Genomic DNA, 19192 nt, shown 5'->3' on the forward strand with positions numbered 1-19192 from the left:
CAACCTGACCCGACGTTGGCGAAAACCAAACAAAGCTCAACTATTTCTGTAAATATAAAGAAAAAAGTGCAGCAGCGCTTTTTTTTTTTTTTTTTTTTTAACTTGTTTTACTTTTTTCTTTTATATCTATTTTGTGTGTATCTCACCTCTAGCAGCCACTTAGTGACTCTTGGCCTAGCACGGTATTTGTCTTTTTTACATATTTCTCTAAATAGAGTGATTGTTTTTAATCCCATAGTTGTAGAGGTATTACCATAAAATAACAAATATAGTAATCTATTTGATAAAATGAATTTGTCTCAACATTGACTCTGTTGTTAAATAGATTACTGTATTTGTTATTTTATGTTTATACCTCTACAACTATGGGATTAAAAACAATCTACTCTATTTACAGAAATAGTTGAGTTCTGTTTGGTTTTCTCCAACGTTGCCAACAAAATCACCAATATCTTCTAGGCATGCGATTTGGGTGAGTGGTTTACCAATTCCATCTTACCAGTTGCTCCTAACCTTTAACCTATGATGACCCTGCTGGGTCTCACACTGGTCCACATCTTTCTGAAATTTCTGAGCCCTATATACATTAGGCTCGATACCAGGTGGTACCTACAAATGCAGACTCCATTTTGGATTGGTATGTTGTCTTTTCCAGACTATGCCTCAACAATGCTCTTTCATATTCCAGTATCCCTGATTCTGATTTTGATCTGTGACAGAAATACCCTACATGGAATGCCCCTGAAGAAAGGACTCTCTCCATGTCCTGAAATGCGTCAAGCTCAATACATAAGGAATTGTATTTACATTTCTGTTCTGCCTTGTGTTTTTATGTACTTTAGTCATGGCGATGTATGCATCATACTTTTTATACTAATAAATATTTCTATTTTTCTTATACTGTGCTACTGTTTTGTTGCCCTTAAAGTCCCATAGTATATTTTTAGGGGATACTCTCATTACATGATTCTAATATCAGGATGATATCAGGATGTTGGCAACCTCTGGGTCTACTTAGGTGGATTTCTACAATAATTGCACCCTTACATTTCTTGTTGCATTCTTTATAAAGTCTGAATGCTGATGATCCCTCAACCTTGTATTTTTTGAAGGCTTTCTCCTTTGCTTTTATATGCATTTTTACATTGGCGTTAGGCCATCCAGGACTTTTGTTTGCTCTTTTAAATGTATTACCCAATGGGATGCATTGGCTAATGCCCTTATTTAATATACTTTTAAAGTAAACCCATCTCTCCTCCGTGTTCTTTGTTCCAAAGATTTTATCCCAATTCATGCCTTCTAACAAGGTTCCTAGTTTAGGGAAGTTGACTCTTTTGAAAATTGCTGTATATTGCCACAGCCTTGATCATGTCTTTATTGTTGGTAATCAGTAGATCCAGTAACACTTTATTTCTAGTTGATGTGTCTACAATATGAACCACAAAATTGTCCTGCGAGCCTTAGATGAATGTGTGATTCCCTCCGCCCAGTATGTCTGCATAATTAAAATCCCCCATTATAACACTTCCCATCCTTGCTTCTAATCCAACTTGTGTTAGGAGATGCGTCTCCCCCTCCTCCCTCAGGTTAGGGGCCCTATAGCATACTCACAGTAATATTTTCCCCTTAGCTTCATCCCTTTGGAGTTCTACCCATAAGGTTTCCACCTCCTTCCTAGCTCCTTTAGTGATGTCATCTCTCGCATTCACTTGTACATTATTCTTGATATATAGGCATACCCCTCCCCCTTTTTTACCCTCTCTATCCCTGCGATAAAGGGTATAACCTTGAATGGTTGCCAGCCAATCATGAGAGCTGTTGAACCAGGTGTCTGAAATTCCCACAAAATCCAAATCCTCCTTGTACAACAGTATCTCTAGTTCACCCATATTGTCTGCCAGGCTCTTGGCATTGGTGAGCATGCCACGTAGTTTAGTCTGGTCGCTTATTATCCTCTTATTGGGTGTTCTGAGATTGCAACTAGGACTTGTTACTATACTTACCTTGGGTTTATGTGCTTTAGTCCACCTACCACAAATACCCCCAATACTACCCTCTGGAATATGTTCCGCGCTGACTATCTCTACCTCTGGGTCCTCCCTCCGTCTCCTAGTTTAAAAACCCCTCTAACTTTTTGGCCATCTTTACTCCCAGCTGATCTGTACCCTCCTAATTTAGGTGCAGTCTGTTCCTTCTATAGTACTGGTGATCAACTGAGAAGTCAGCCCAGTTCTCCAGGAACCCAAACCCATCCTTGCTACATCAGCTCTTCAGCCACTTGTTTACTTTCCTGCCTCCCTCTGCCTTTCTGTTGTGGCTCGATGTACCGGTAGTATTCCTGAGGATACTACCTTGGAGGTCCTTTTACTCAATTTAGCTCCCATGTCCCTAAAATTTTTCTTTAGGACACTCCATCTGCCTCTGAGTTTATTGGTGCCAGCGTGCACCGTGACAGCCGGGTCTTCCCCAGCCCCTCCCAGTAATCTGTCCACCAAATCCGTGATGTGCCGAACCTGAGCGCCCGGTAAACATACAGTTCAGCGCTTCAGTTCTTTGTTACAGATTGCCCTTTCTGTCCTTCTAAGGCCCCTTTCACACATGCGGACTGTATGTCCGTATTTCATCCATCCGTTTGCGGATGAAATACGGACATACATGCATCCCTATGGGATAGCAGGTTTCTGCGGTTGAACATCCGCAGACATCCGATATTATCCGTCTCCGCTATGGTCCGATTCTGCAGATGGAGGAAAATCCTATTTTTCTATCTGTCTGCAGAGCGGATTGGATGAACACAGACAGACGGTCCGTGTTCATCCGATCCCCCCCCATAGAGGAGAGCGGATATCTGACAGGGCAGTCCCTGCAGTGTGCCGGGACCGCCCTGTCACCCGCCGGCTCAGTGGGGATAAACAGAGTGATCCCCGCTGAGCAAGCGGATCATCACAGGGCGGATCATTACGGATCCGTCCCATGTGAAAGGGGCCGAAGAATTGAGTCCTCTGCCAGCAGAATCTGTTTTTTCTTGCCCTTCGCCATCCCCCGCCCCCAACTCACTGGAGGAGTTCTTCCCCCGGCAGCTAGGAGGGTCCCTCGGCTCTAGCAGTACTGGTCCCTAACTGGTTTCACCAATGTCATTCAGTGGAGTGTACTTATTGGGATGCTTCAGCCCTGGATCGACCTCCCTGGCACTTCCTCCTCTACCCTTCCTGACTGTCATCCATCTACTCTTTCCTAGAGCCTGCACCTCTTTGTCTCCACCCGCCTCTGTGCTGGCCCCTGCCTTGTGCGTTCATGGCTCTCCTTTAGTAAGGAGGGACTTCTCAGTGCTGACGGTTGCTTCTCCAGATTCAGAACCTGGGCTTCCAGAGAAACAACGTGCTTACATTTTGCACAGCAGTATTCACCCTCGATCGGATGATCAAGGAACGCATACATATGCCGCAAGATGTACACTGAGTCGCATCTCCACACCCACCGGGCATCGTACCTACTAATTTAATGAGAATTGGGGATTATACCCTGTCCAAATTACCTAACACTAATATGCAACCAGACAATACACAGGTACTCGCTGACCAACGTTACAGTACATTTTAGAACAGTTTTTAACTTGCAACATTGGCGCAAGTGCATGATTATTTTGGCACAGCCTATCGCACAATGAGAAAATATTTTCTCTTTCTATCGATCATAAGTCTTCATTTTTTTGGTTCTTTCATTTATAAAACACACTGAAGCAGTTTAAAATGTTATAAATATCATTTTGAAATGTACAGATAAAATATTACAATCGGTTAAAAGGATGACCACTGACAATAGACAAAACACGTGTGAATGATATCCAGAAGTTTTTCTTTTCTAATGTCAGTAATTGCATTTCATTTACAGTAATGTCAGTAAAACGGAATTCTGTATAGGCCTGTTCCAGAAAATTACCCAGTGTTTCTGGGTGAATCTAAATCCTGGAACACTTTAAGTAGTAATCCTTTCCCACAAAACATCTAACATTTCTGTGCTGGTGCACACGTGTCCTGCCTTTATAAAGAAACTTTAGGCCTCTTTCACACGGACGGCTGTAAAGCCGCTGTTAAAAGCAGGTTTTGTTATTTTGAAGCCCCAGGCACAGCGATCACTTGCACATTGCCATGAGCAGCGTTTACGTGCCGCTGCGTTTATGTGCCGCGGCGTTTAGCTGCAGTGGAACATTCTTGCCATTTCTGATGTGCTTCCTGTTTCTTTCTTTGTTGCCGCTGCTATCCACAGGAGAAATAGTACACTGCGATTACCTGAGGTTCTGTGCAGATAGCTGCGCTAAATCGGTCCTGAATATTGGATGCAACATATTTTGGTAATGCTGTATTCCAGACCGTGCACCCAGCATTTTTTTGGTAACATAATCATCATAAGATACAGAGCTGACCCATGGGGCAGAGAGATAAGAAGGAAAAAAGTACAGACAATGTGCTGCAGTACTGATTACAAAGCACAGCATGTAATAAGCTGCCTCATTGTACAAATAATTCCAAACTTTTCACAGAATAAAATAAATTGATAACTCTAGTCAAGACTTTTATTTTGGTTTGGCTAGAGTGGGGAAGAAGTAGAACATCCTGGGTTCCTGTGGTTGAGATTCCCCTTCACTTCCTGACCTACGACTACTGTCTCTGGGGATAAGAGAATGCAATTTTTTTTTTTTTTTTTTTTAACCTGCAAAATCAAAAAAGGGGGAGTTAGCATTTTTTTTATTTCACTTAGATTTTAATGTTTTTACAGAGAACTGTTGTGGCCCTTTACATAATAGCATCTAGTAGGCACAGCTACATTATAATAGCATTGTTTCCAAGAGAGCAATAAATATTTTACAAAGTAGAAAATAAAATAACTTGTAACAGAGTAATTTTTGTTAATGCTGGGCAGACACTTACATGTTAAAGCACCTAAGATGATTATTCTCTTATTACAACTTCCCCATCAGGTTTTAATTTCTGCGTATGGTCATGTATGCTCCCATTGGGGATATTTCCTTTAAGCTTATAACATCATTTGGACAGTAAGTAAAGGGAATCTCCTGCAGACAAACGAGTAGCGATAAAATGTAGATGAAACCTCCAGCTATTGTGTACCTGTTACTACTTTTACCAGTAACATTGCCACTGGGACAAGTAGGAAAATGCCTCAGTTGGGTCAAATTAAACCCATACATTCTATCCAAAACTACAAGAAAAGTTTATGGCTAGAATTGCACTTTAAGAAACTTCTGAGTGCATGGTCTTACTGAAATAATACCCATTTGACATCAGTCTCAGGGTGAATGTTCATGTGTGAATCAACTCTTGATCCTTCTTTACTTCCACAACTTTTTAAAGCTGACCATTAGTAGATGGTATAGTTAGTATAAAGTGCATTTTATTGTAATCTTTTCTATTCTCTCCATGGCAGGAAAAAAATAATTGCGCATCATTACATGTTCTGTATGGCGTATTCTTTAAAAAAAAAATCTACAAATGATCAGTAGATGGTGCAGTTACACCGAGTCACAGACCAACTGACTTATCATTTACGGTCCCAAAAGTTTCATCTGTGTTTCATTAGACACCTTATTCATTTCAGAGTAGTTTTTGGATAGTTTTGTTATTTCAGACATAAGGAAATAGAGAAAAGGGTCTAGGCAACTGTTCAAACTGCTGAAACACAATGCTATGAGATAGCTTCCATAAAGTTCATCCTTGTTATTGTAGTGATAATTGACCTGGTGAAGAATGAGAATGATATTACTGGGTGTAAAGCACAAAGCAAATATAAGCAGAAGCAGGATGGTTATTTTAACGTATATGAATCGTTTCTGGTTTTGGGTCCCCAGAGTTCTTATGATTGAGAAGTAACAGAATATTATCACAGTGAAGGGAATGAGATACCCAATCACAGCAAGTGATATAAAATAATAAAACTGGAATTCATCAGCAGAGATTTCATATATGTCGTTGCACAATATAAACCCAAGTTCCTTCAAGTTATACATCTGCTGCCTTGTAAAAAATGGTATCATGAACATGAGGACAGTAATCCACACAAAGCAACACAGGAGGACTGCACAAGTCCGTTTAGGTAAACTCCGGTATATGAAGGGGTGGACAATGGCGACGTAGCGGCTCACACTAATGCACATTAGGAGCAGAATTGAACAATACATGTTCCCATAGAAGCATATAGTCACAATACGGCACATTGCCTCACCAAATATCCAGTTGTTCCCATTTAGGTGATATGCTGCCTTAAACGGCAGCATGAGGCAGATAAGTAAATCAGATATGGCCAAGTTGGTGTAAAATATTGCCGTGCACACAGTTTTGGTCTTTGAAAACAGCATCCGTAAGATAAGTGTGTTAGCAGGAATACCAATAAGTATGACTATGATGTATATGGATGGTATCAGCTTTGTACTTGTAGAGCTTCTTAAGTAAGCCAAAGTTGAATTGTTGATAATTATCTGCTTCTCTGGAACAGCTTTCTGGTCATTGGCTGTTGGGTGCTCTTGATCATCAGTAATACTGGGAATTGGTTCGAAATCTTGGATATACTGACTTGCTCGAAAAGTCTTTGGATCTACGGTGTCTGTCTTATTCTCTGAAACTTTTGAAGAATTGTCTAAAATTCATGATAAAAATATTAATATCTTTAAATATCTTTTAAACAAATGATTCTTAAACAGTTAGACCACAGCTGTGCAGTATGACAAAAGTTGTCCAATTTGTCTTATTTGCTGTGATATATGCATATAAGAAAGGGTTAAAAATGAGGGCAAAACTTTTTTTTCAAGACAAAATTCAAGCTAATTCAATACTTTTTTTCTTCCAGACAAAGTTCTGAACTATGTAAATTTTAGCTTCAAGTTGAAAACATATACATACAGCTGAACTAAACCCAAAGATCTCACAATTTCCCAAAACGGTTACATTTAAGGCATGCAGTGATTGATAACTGTCTCATATGCCTTTGTCATCAACCACACTGCCAAGCCATCAATTTGCTGATGTCCTAACTGATCACATGTGCAGCATTGTGGGAACTGCAGGTCAAACAGAGGCTAAGATTTGAGTGAGACCCCCAAAAAAATGTAAACATGGAATACCCCCCATCCCCTTCCCCAAGGAAACTAAAATAGTTTTTTTAGTGCAGCGGGATGGTCGAAGGCAGGAAAATGAAGTGAATTTGCATGGTGAAGTTCCACTTTTAAAAACACCTCATTTATTATTGTGGCCTAAAATGTGGTAAAGTCTGTAATTATTCCTTGATTGCTTCATTTGTCATCTCAGTGTTAACCAAGTTGAGGGCAAACAAAAAGCGATTGTTTAGCATTTTTGTTTTGACAAGGCATAGATATCCTGATCATCTTTAAGCGCTTGCTTACAGGGCACTTAAACCCCTTTCCTGCTCATGCCAATTTTCAGCTTTCAGAGCTTACATCCTTGGAATGACAATTGCGCGGTCTTGCAACACTGTACCCAAATTAAATTTTAATCATTTTTTTCCCACAAATAGAGCTTTCTTTTGGTGGTATTTAATCACTACTGGGTTTTTTATTTCTTGCTAAAAAAGAAATTTTGGGGAAAAAAAAACAGTAGTTTCGTTATAAAATTTTGCAAACAGGTAATTTTCTCCTTCACTCTGGCACTGATAGGCGGCACTGATGGACATTGATAGGTGGTACAGGTGGGCACTGGTTGGCGGCATTGCTATGCACTGGCAGGCAGCACTGGTGGGCACAGATACTTGAGTAATGTCTCACCCACTTAGGGACCACTGTCGTCCTGACACAAGCCGGTGATCGGCTTTTTTTTTCTGTCAGCGTGAGCAGAAAAAAAGCCAATTACTGATCTTTTGTTTATATCACGTGATCAGCTGTCATTGACAGCTGATCACGTGGTAAGGGGCCAGGATCTATCGGTGATCAGAGCACACCACTCGCAGCTCATGCAGGGGAGGACATCTGTTGACGCCATCCGAGCAATTAAAGTCTGCGCTGTAGCCGTCATTCGGCTATAGCATGGGCAGGAAGCAGTTAAAGTGATACTAAAGGTTATTTTTTTTTCTTCTAATAAAAATAACAAACCTTATACTTGCCGCCTCCTGTGAAATGATTTTGCACAGCATAGCCCCGATCCCCCTCTTCTTGGTTCCCTCTTCGGTGCTTCTGGCCCCTCCTTCCTGTCGAGTGCCCCCACAGCAAGCAGCTTGCTATGAGGGCACCTGAGCCGACCAGTTCAGCCCCGCTAACCTACTTTGACTGCAGCTGGAGCCAATGGCGCCGCTGCTATGTCTCAGCCAATCAGGAGGGGAGTCCCGGATGGTCGATGTACATGACTGCATCTCTGGATAGAGATGGGGCTCAGCTAAGTATTGAGGGGCTGCTACACACCGAAGGCTTTTTATCTTAATGCATTAAAAAAAACAAAAAAAAAACGGCGTTTACAACCCCTTTGAGTTTTTCAGCATTTTTGCAGCAACGTTTTTTTTAGCTTTAGCAAAACTATATTCCCACAAAAGTTTATGGCTCAAAAATGCTGAATAGCCTTGTTTTTCAGCGTTTTTAAGCTTTCATCAGAGTTGGAGCATTTTTACAGCTGAAAAATTCCTCTCAAAGCCCGCCAGTTCTGGGGGCTTTTTCCCCCAGACAGAAAACGCCCCTACCAAAAAATACTGATAACATGCTGGGGAGTTTACAGGCTGCAGAAAAAAACACCTGAATCAAAAAAAAGTTGTAAAAACATCCAGTGTGCATGAAGCTTTAGTCCTGGCAATCTTGGTAGGACTCAGCCACAGCCATTAGATGTTTGTGGCTAGAATTCTATTGAACTGTTTTACTTCAAAGTTCAGGATCAAATGCATTCCTCAAGGACTGGAGCAAATGTATTGATTTGGCATAATGCTGATTTTACATAAACTTTAAGGTGGCAATGGATGTTAGATGGAGGTTTGAAGATCAACCTACTGCTGATTCTTTAACGGTTCAGATGGATCCTGATGTAACATCCACACTTTGTTGGTTGCTGGGCACCCTTGGTAGCGGTCTTATTTCAAAACAAAATGGTATCCAACCAAAATTTGCTAGGGGTAGAACTTAACGGCATTGCTTTAGACAAAAAATCGGTCCTTTTACATAATTATTAATTGTTTAACAGTGAAAACACTTCCACTTTTCTGATAAATTTGATTATTTATATATTTTAACTATATTTAGTTTTAATTAAGACTCCAACTTAAGACTTGTTTTATTCTTTGTTCGTATTATTTTATTTTTACAGATACTTGTGTAGTGCATAACTACCACAAAACCAATTTACGGGTTCTTGTCTTAGGCAAGTTATGAGATGCTCTTGACCTCGGGTGAGCCAGGCTTGCCTAACTGAGTATTATTTCTGGATATGCGGCTCACGTTGAGAGTTATGGTTTTCGTCTTACTTTTTAGACTTGCTCAGCCTTTTCCCTTTTTTTTTTTTCCCAATATTTTGTACTTATTGGCTTGTTGCAACTGTGTTAATGGGGCCATGTTTGCTGTTAGCCGTTTGACGTCGGGGACAGTAATTTCCAGTGAACAGCTATCAGGACCTTAGAGTTTGGCATAATGTCTAATATTCCATAAAAAATAAATAAAAAAGACTGACTTAATTATCTAGTTTTATGAGATCGTGTAACCTTACACCATTGCACAGCTTCAGATTGCTGCACCCTTTCCTGTGTTTGTAGATGTTAGTATAGTAGTAGATAGTATATATGTAGAAGGTCTCTGTACTCACCGATCAGACAAAGCGTAGACTCTAGGAAAAGAATCAGAACTAGCAGGGTCTTCATGTTCAGGCTGTGGGTTCAGGTCATGCTATGTGTAATCGTTGTTCTGCTCCTAATAGCAGGCAGTGATGCGTCCTCGATGGCTCCATGACAAATGTGTGGTCACATACAAGGGCAGGAGCTCCTGGGCTCTGTAACTTGTTCCCTCCTCCTTCCAGGGAATGACGCAGTGTACATGACTGGACAAGGAAGACAGGAGAAGGAAACTTTCCACAAATGTTTATTAACTCTTCAAAGTGATACAGTTTTTTAAGTGATAATACTATGGGGCCTGCATAGTTCCAATCACTGAGGGCAGAGTATGGGGCAACATTTAGGGCATAACTTGAGGTTGTTTGTACACCAATTAGCAGAGACCGGTTTGATTCAGCTTTATTTCAATGTCTGTATGTATGTGCTAAGGACTATACCAGAAGAACTAGATTGTCTGAGGGCGTTACACAGGTTTAAAGACAAATTTCTCTTACAAAGATAAGCTGACCGTTGTCTGCATTTCTCACAGATTTTAAAGTTGTGAAAGACACACAGCAATAGGTTGTACAGAAAATGATATGCATATATAGTTTTTTTTAATGAAACCTACGTCTCTTGCACATTTTCTTGTGCAAAATAGGCAACATGATTGATCTGTTTGTATATTTAAAAAGTGTCTTGCTGTGTCAGGGCATCCGGTCTTCATGTGACGCAATCGTTTTACATCAGTCTTCCCTGATTTGTCCACTGGATTCACATCTGTTAATTTCCTCCCAAGAATGTTCGTGTCCTGTATTGTAATGTTAATGGGTGAATCAATTTTTATTTTAGTGCAGTCTCAGAAAAATTCAGTGTGTTGGTCTTTAGTAAATAGAAAAGGGAGAATAGGGGACTAGGTGAAAGAAATAAGATAAGTAGGAATAGAACAAGGCTGTTTATCATACAATGGTTTGTAGCATTGCTTAGAAAATGGGGGGGGGTGCTGAATGAGCCCATCATCCCCTTACAGGGTGAAGGGAATGAATCAAGTGTTGGGCGCAAATAAATTAGTGATTGTAAGGTCTTGTTTGTAATTTTAATAGAAAAAAAAAGTTATAACTACCTGCTCTGTGCAATGGTTTTACACAGGGCAGCCAGGATCCTTCTCTTCTCGGGTCCCTGGTTGGAGCTCCTGGCTCCTCCCTCCTGTTGAGTCCGCCCCACAGCGAACAGCTTTCTATGGGGGCAACTGAGCTGCTGCTCCATGTATCCATTCAGACACAGAGCTGCTGTTTGTCCCCACCCCCTCTCTCCCTCTCCTGATTGGCTGGCTGAGTTTGGTTGACAGCAGCGGGACCCAGTGGTGTCGCTTCTGTGTCTCAGCCAATCAGAAAGTGGCCGAGGCACTTGTGGGCATCGCTGGATAGAGAGGGGGCTCAGGTAAGTATTAGGGGGGTTGAGGGGAGCAGCTGCACACAGAAGGCTTTTTTATCTTAATGCATAGAATGCATTAAGATGAAAAACCTTCTGCTTTTACAACCACTTTAATGAAGGTGGTAATTTATGTGGCATTAAGGACAGATATTGGTAACTAAGCGTTATAATAAAAATCTGGTAAATCGGAAGCAATTCAAACATTATCCATGGAGTGCAGATGAGCTTGAATTGTGAGATTGTCTCAGCTGCTATTGCTCTGGTCTATTCCATATCAAATATATAAAATTGACCTTTAAGTAGTTGTAAAGGCACAAGGTTTTTCATCTTAATGCATTCTAAGAAGATAAAAAACACCTGTGTGCAGCAGTCCCCCGATACTTACCTGAACCTCCTCTTGATCCAGCAATGTGCCTGAGTGCCTCGGCCACCCACAACTCTCCCTCCTGATTTGGCTGAGACACAGCAGCGGTGCCATTGGCTCCCGCTGCTGTCAATCATTCAGCATCCCCTTCTTCATGCAATGTGGGGACAGTAATTTCCAGTGAAGAGCTATCAGGGCCTTAGCCAAGTTTAGCAAGTGGATAGTTAAGGATAGTTTATGCTTTTTCCAAGCAGTACTAGAGATATGGGCAGCACAGTGGCTAAGTGGTTATCACTTCTGCCTGGTAGCAGTAGGGCCATCGGGTTAAATGCAAACCGTGGCACTACCTGTCTGGAGTTAACATGTTCTCCCTGTGCCTGTGTGGGTTTTCTCCCACAATCCAAAGTCATGCTAATTTTAGTTCTAGTCTAAATTGGTTCTGGTTTGTGTATTTATGAATGTGAGTTAGGAACCATAGCTTGTAAGCTCCGTGAGGGCAGGGACTGATGTGAATGCACAATATATGTGTAAAGAGCTGCATAAATTGAGGGTGCTGTATACAGTGCTTTGAAAAAGTATTCATACCCCTTCACATTTTCCAAATGTTGTCATGTTACAACCAAAAAATATAAATGCATTTTATTGGGATTTTATGTGATAAACCAACACAAAGTGGCACATAATAAGTGGAAGGAAAATGATAAATGCTTCTCTATTTTTTTTTACAAATGTCTGAAGAGTGTGGCGTGCATTTGTATTCAGCAACTTTACTCTGATACCCCTAAATAAAATGTTGTAGAACAAATTGCCTTCAGAAGTCACCTAATTGGTAAATAGAGTCCATAATCTCAGTATATATACAGCTGTTTTGTGAAGCCCTCAGATGTTTGTTAAAGAATCTTGGTGAAAAAGCAACATCATGAAGGCCAAGGAACACACCAGACAGCTCAGGGGTAAAGTTGTAGAGAAGTTTAAAGCAGGGTTAGGTTATAAAAAAATATCCCAAGCTTTGAACATCTCACGGAGCACTGTTCAATCCATCATCCAAAAATTGAAAGATTGTGGTACAACTACAAACTACCAAGACATGGCCATCCACCTAAACTGACAGGCTGGGCAAGGAGAGCATTAATCAGGGAAGCAGCCAAGAAGCCCATGGTAACTTTGCAGGAGCTGCAGAGATCCACAGCGCAGGTGGGAGAATCTATTCGTTGTACACTCCACCAATCTGGCCTTTATGGAAGAGTGGCAAGAAGAAATTGATTGTTGAAATAAAGCCATAAGAAGTCCCGTTTGTGAGAAGCCATGTGGGGGAGATGGCAAACGTGGTAGAAAGTGCTCTGGTCAGATGAGACCAAAATGGAACTGCTTTTCTTCAGCAGTGACGTAGAAGTTGATCAGTTGATGGGAAGATGGATGGAGCCAAATACAGGGCAATCTTAGAAGAAAACCTGTTAGCCCTTGTACACACGGTCGGAGATTCCGACAACCAAATCCGTCAGAGTAATTCCGACGGATTAATTACGGAAGAGGTCCGGAAATGATGTTGCATACACACGGTCGGACCAAGTTGTCGGAAAATCCGATTGTACATAACGTGATGACGTTATTTCGTTACGACGGGACTACGTTCAGGCTAGTAGCCAATAGCTTTGGTCTAGGAATTTGATCTGAGCATGCGTGGCACTTTGTCCGTCGGAGTAGGCTACACATGATTGGAGTATGTCTGATAGGAGCATTTTGTCTGACAATTTTACCGGCAAGTTGGAAAACTTGGTCCGTCAGATATTCCGACGGAAACAGTCCAATGCAGACCACAGACAAAACGGTCCGATAGGACACATTCCATCGGAATCTCCGACCGTGTGTACAAGGGCTTAGTCTTAAAAAGACTTGAGACTGGGGCAGAGTTTCACCTTCCAGCAGGACAACAAACCTAAATAGACAGCCAGAGCTACAATGGAATGGTTTCGATCAAAAGTACATTCGTGTGTTGGATTTAGGTCTGAATTTTGAATGGACCATTATAATTGAGAATCTGTGGCAAGACTTGAAAATTGCTGTTCAGACACTCTCCATCCAATCTGACAGCTTGAGCAATTTTGCAAAAATGTCACTCTGTAGTTGTGCAAAGTTGGTAGAGACATAGTCAAAAAGACTTGCAGCTGTAATTGTTTTGGTTCTCCAAAGTATTGACTCGTGGCTGAATACATATGCACACTACACCTTTCACATATTTATTTGTGAAAAAATGTTGAAAACCATTTATCATTTTCCTTCCACTTAACAATTATGTGCCACTTTGTGTTGGTCCATCACATAAAAACCCAATAAAATGAATTGATGTTTTTGGTTGTAACATGACAATATGCAGAAAATGTCAAGGGGGTATAAATACTTTATCAAGGCACTGGAAGTACCTGAAATAAATATGTAGAAGACAGGTGGTGAAAGAGCCAAATCTTACCCAATTATCATTATCATAGGTGTGTGCACAGGGTGTGCTGGGGGTGCCTGGGCACACCCTAATCACCCTGTGCTGTGCCGATTCACCCTTCTTCCAGTCTCCCCCTGCAGTGCTGCCAGCTTCCCTCCTCTCAAGAGCGGGGAAAGGGGCTGGTGAATATTTAACCGGCCCCTTTTTCTGAATGAATACAGTGATTGAATAATTGCTTATATGAGAAGTAAGATAACATTCACAGTAAAGGTAGGGGCAGCGACACACTCACCTCCTCACCGCACTTCTGTTCTCGATGGACACCGGAAGTGACATCACAAGGCTCAATCTGACGCATTGTGTCACTGATCACTTGACTGCCCCTGAGGAAGTCACATGATCAGTGAGGCAACACATCGAGTAGAGCTGTGTGGTGTCACTTCCGGTGTCCATCGAGAACGGAAGTGTGGTGAGGAGGCGAGTGTGTCACTTGCCCCTACCTTTACTGCAGATGTTATCTTCTCGTATAAGCAGTTATTGAAAAAAAATTATATTTTTAATTGCCAATATTGAACTATGAATATCTTTTGTTCTCTCTGAGTGATGGCTATACAAGAGGCATGTTACTGGAGTGAGCCCATAAAGTTCTGTTGTAATCTACAGTGGGGATCTGATGTTTCTCTGACCCTATGATCATTTCTGGAGTAGCTTTTCACCATAGAGGCATAGCACTGGAGGGTGTCTTTTCAGACGTACCAGCTGGGTTTCCCACAGCTATCCATTGAGGTTTATCTGACCTTTTGTTCATACCTGGAGGTGAGCCAATCTATACATATACTGGGGGTGTTTTTTTCTCTGATCCCTACTTTTGTTTAAGTGATTTATACTGGACTGATTAGTCATCCCTATTATATTTGTGCACTTGATTTTTATTTTTATTTTGTATTTGGACTCTTTATTCATTTTAATGACGGTTTGCATTCACTTTATTCCAACTGTATCCATTTTGTGTTTTTGTATTAAGCCCCATACACACTATCAGATTTTCTGCTGATTTTTGTCTTCAGATTTACCAAAACCATGTAGTGCAAGGGCCTGCCTGATTGCATACACATTGAAACTCCTAAGGTTTGACCTCATATTATATGGTTTTGGTAAATCTGAAGGAAAAAATCTGATAGTGTGTATGAGGCTTAACACACACTTGGCGTTATCAATTATTGCATATTAATTTAGTGAATAAGCGCACCATTATTTATTTTTAATATTACATATATGTTAGTGTTTTGGGTGCGCTCCCTAGTGGTTGCAGTTGTTCACATTATCATTTATTTTAGGTTTTCACATAGCAGCGTGTAAGTTTTTTCCAGTTACACAGAAATTACAAGTAAACTCTACTTGGAGAGTACTGTACATTTCCTTGACTATAACTCCTGGAGTTTCCAGAACCAGAATAGAACACGTCTGTCATCACATAGCTGCAGACAATTGAAGGATGCGGAGACCTGTTTGGCTTGCCAGACAAATTGGCTTATTGCACGCAAAATGACAAAAGACCTCCAAACACTTTTCCTTTCGTTTCCAAACATGTAATGTAAATGTCTGCATTGCATTTTGAGCAGAAGGTGCTTCTTTTTTCAATGTTTGCATGTGTGTTTTTTTGTTTTTAATGGGACACTGAAAAAAAATGATTCACAAAATGAATGAAATAAAAAAAAAACTTTAGGGGCCGGTTCACACTGCGGCGCGAGGCGAGGCGACACGGCTCGCCTCGCCTCGCTCCCGCAAGTCGCCCCCATTCTGTACAATGGAACCGTTCTGAGAGGAGCGACTCGAGTCGCTCCGACTCAGAAAAAAGGTTCCTGTACTACTTTGGGGCGACTTCGGGGGCGACTTGCATTGACTTCTATACAGAAGTCCTCTGCAAGTCGCCGCTGAGGTCCGTGCAAGTCGCGGCGAGGCAAGTCGGAGACTCCTCGCCGCGCATCGCTGTGTGCACCGGCCCTAAGGCCTCATGCACACTGGACATTTTTGGACATTTTTACAGCAGCTGTTTTTGGCAGTAGACATTTTTTTCTACAGTCATTAAACTCTCCATTATGTTATCCAATGTGTCTATGCACACATAGGCTGTTATCGGCAGTTCTGAGCAGTAAAAAACAAAACTAGTGGGTTCTGAGAGATGTTTTTCAGCTGTAAAAACGCTCTACCTCTGATAATCGTTGATAAACGCTCAAAAACATCACTTTTGATCCATTGTTTAAAAAAAAAAAAATTGGTTTAAAAAAAAAAAAAGCTAAAGCGGAAAAAAATGCTAATAAACTATAAAAAATGCTTTTAGGCCTCAAGTAAAAAAAGTAATTTAGATTTATCCGTTTTTAACGTTCCTTCAACTGAATATGTGAAGATCAAAAGTCATGCATACTACTACTATCATAAATACAATGTGGGTGTCTTTTTAAACTAGACCACCTGCATTTTAACAGCAAACACATTAAGGCTAAAGTCCTCTAGTGGTTACAGTATTGTAGTCCATCACATCAACTATTTGGGATTGTGGACGGAATCGCAAGATCTGCCCGTAATTCCAAATCGCACTGCAATGCTGGTAAAATGCAGCACACGTGTCATTTTTATTAGCACAAAAAAATAGATTTTTACCTGCGATTGTTGTACGGCAATCCGCCATGCGCAAAATTGTCGTCCAAAAAGGTGCAGGTGCTCCTTTTGAGCGACGAGCTTTGCTCTAGAGGTCGACCGATATATCGGCCGATATTTGCCGTTTTTTTAAATAATCGACATCGGCCAATTGTGCTGATAAAAAGCCGATTTAGAACTACAGGGGGACTTTGAAATGACTTCTGTAATAGAAGTCAGTGTAAATTGCCTGAGTCGTCATAGAAACGACTTTCCTCCTCTCTGGGCAGGCTGCCAAGAAAAGAACAGAAAGATACAATGTTTACATTTGAATGAATGAAGTCATCTCCATGTGTAGAAGTTCTCAGTTTAACCATTTAAAGACTAAATCTTTTCTGATACTTGTTGCTTACAAGTAAAAATCCCGTATTTTCTGCCAGAAAATCACTTAGACCCCCCCAAAAATTATATATATATTTTTTTAGCAGAGATCCTAGGGAATAAAATAGCGTTTGTTGCAATATTTTATGTCACACGGCATTTGCACAGAGGTCTTTCAAATGCATTTTTTTGGGAAAAAAATACACTATTTAAAAAATAAAATAAAAACAGTAAAGTTAGCCCATTTTATTTTTTTCGTCCAAAAGTTTTGACTACCTGTTTTTATTTAATATATAGGTTGTTGTTTTTTTTTTTTATCTAAATCATACATACAAGTAAACTGATTGGAGGTTTGTTTTGTTTAATAAATGTTTAAATGTAAGAAATTTTCTGTATCACTTATGAAGACTGCTTTCACACTGGAGCGGGCAGGCGTTGATGGTAAAACGCAAGTTTTAGCGTCTCTTTACCACCCATTTTAGCGGTGCTATTTGGCTGCTAGTGGGGTACATATAACCTAGCTAGCGGCCAAGGAAGAGGTTAAATGCGCCCATGAAGCACTGCTGCCAAATCGCATCGCATGCGCTTCGGCAGTGGTGCCCATTCATATCAATGGGCAGGAGTGGTGGAGGAGCGGTATACACCACTCCAAACGTGCTGCTTGCAGGACTTTTTTTTTAAGATCCTGCCAGCGCATTGCCTCAGTGTGAAAGCACTCTGTCTTTCACACAGACTGCAGGGGAGCCATTTTGCAGGCACTTTACATGCGCTATTTTTAGCCCAAAAGCGCCTGAAAAACGCCCCAGTGGGAAAGGTGTGTTAGATCAAGGGGGATTAAAAAAAAAATAATAATAATAAAAAAGGAAAAAAATAAATAAATAAAATAAAATTGGCCTAACATATCAGCCCAAAAAAATCGGCATCATATATCGGCTATCGGCCGCCATGATTTCTAAATATCGGCATCGGCCAGAGAAAAACCCATATCGGTCGACCTCTACTTTGCTCAATGTGGTTTGCTGCGATTGCCTCGTGACAAACCCCCCCAGCCATGTTTTGGGAATTTCTCTTAGAAAAATAGCTGTCCAAAATACCAAGCCATTGACTCTAATTTAAAGAGGAAGTAAACCCCGATGGGTTTTACTTCCTCTTTGTTTCCCTGCAAAGGTAAAGCATAATGGAGTACTATGCATCGCATAGTATCCCATTATGTGTCACTTACCTGACACAGGAGCCTGCCATGTCAATGCTGTCCCCTCTTCAATGAAGCGTCCATCTTCATTCTGGGTATCGCGGCTCCGGCGCTGTGATTGGCCGGAGCCGATGACATCTCTCCCGTGCATGCGCACGGGAGCCGCCACTAGCGGCACTATCGGCGCCTGCACACCGCTGTCTAGACATCGGTGCCTGTCTTTTGCAAGTATCTCCTAAACCGTGTAGGTTTAGGAGATATTTCTTGCACCTATGGCTAAGCTTTAATCTAGGCTTACCTGTAGGTAAAAGTGGTCTGTAAGGGTTTACAACCACTTTAAAGCACCTGTGCAAGATAAAGGAAAACTTGCAAACATGGCCTGTTGGGGGTACTTGAGGACTGAGGTTGAGAACCACTGCTATAAAGAAATATCACTTTTTGAATTCAGGTTCACTTTAACACAGCTTCTGTTTTGATGACTTGCTGGGATATTAAGTATATGCTGATAGCCATGATATGTATTGAGCAGTGGCGGCCCGTCCATAATGGGCGCAGGCCGCCCCCCTAATGCATGCGTCCGGCCCCTAATCTACATGCAGGGTGCATGGATTCCAATGGGGATTTTTTTTTTCTTTTAGAAGCACGTGAGGGTTGGTACGGGGAGCAGAGCACTGCGGGGCAGGTGGGCTGACGATCGAGGAATTGGGGGGATTGGCCCCAAGAAATAGAGCATCAGCCGCCACTGAAAGGAAGTATACATTACATCATACGTTTTCCATGCTCAGCAGTGATAATGAACAGACCCGTGCATGTACATGCACTGTGACTTGTATATGATGAAATCCAGGCATGGTTTCCCGAAGCTGCAGTTGAATTCCCCTCGCTATGAGAGTTCCTCTCACCCTGTATGACTGATCAGTGAGCTCATTCACTGACTCCTTGGGAT

General features: G+C 41.3%; 2 protein-coding genes across 5 annotated transcripts in view; one reads left to right on the forward strand and one right to left on the reverse strand.

Moving 5' to 3' along the window:
* The window catches only part of IQGAP2 (IQ motif containing GTPase activating protein 2), a 401604-nt gene that overhangs the window by 286666 nt on the left and 95746 nt on the right, over positions 1-19192 (forward strand). The gene's annotated exons all lie outside the window — the stretch shown is intronic.
* On the reverse strand, positions 3744-9995 carry F2RL2 (coagulation factor II thrombin receptor like 2). The gene is made up of 2 exons (XM_077462567.1): positions 9798-9995; positions 3744-6648 (listed from the first exon to the last, which is right to left on the reverse strand). The coding sequence occupies exons 1-2, from the start codon at positions 9850-9852 to the stop codon at positions 5561-5563; spliced, it is 1143 nt and encodes a 380-aa protein (XP_077318693.1). The 5' UTR covers positions 9853-9995; the 3' UTR covers positions 3744-5560.

The sequence above is a fragment of the Lithobates pipiens genome, unplaced genomic scaffold, assembly GCF_037356315.1.
Source record: "Lithobates pipiens isolate NorthernLeopardFrog02 unplaced genomic scaffold, aLitPip1_a1.2 Scaffold_3, whole genome shotgun sequence".
Lineage (NCBI taxonomy): Eukaryota > Metazoa > Chordata > Amphibia > Anura > Ranidae > Lithobates > Lithobates pipiens.

Bases quoted from the DNA above. Each gene is read 5' to 3' on its own strand.
- F2RL2 (XM_077462567.1), bottom strand. From the start codon at position 9,852: ATGAAGACCCTGCTAGTTCTGATTCTTTTCCTAGAGTCTACGCTTTGT. The intron at 6,649-9,797 runs GTGAGTACAGAG...CATGAATTTTAG, and splicing joins GTCTACGCTTTGTCTGATCG to ACAATTCTTCAAAAGTTTCA.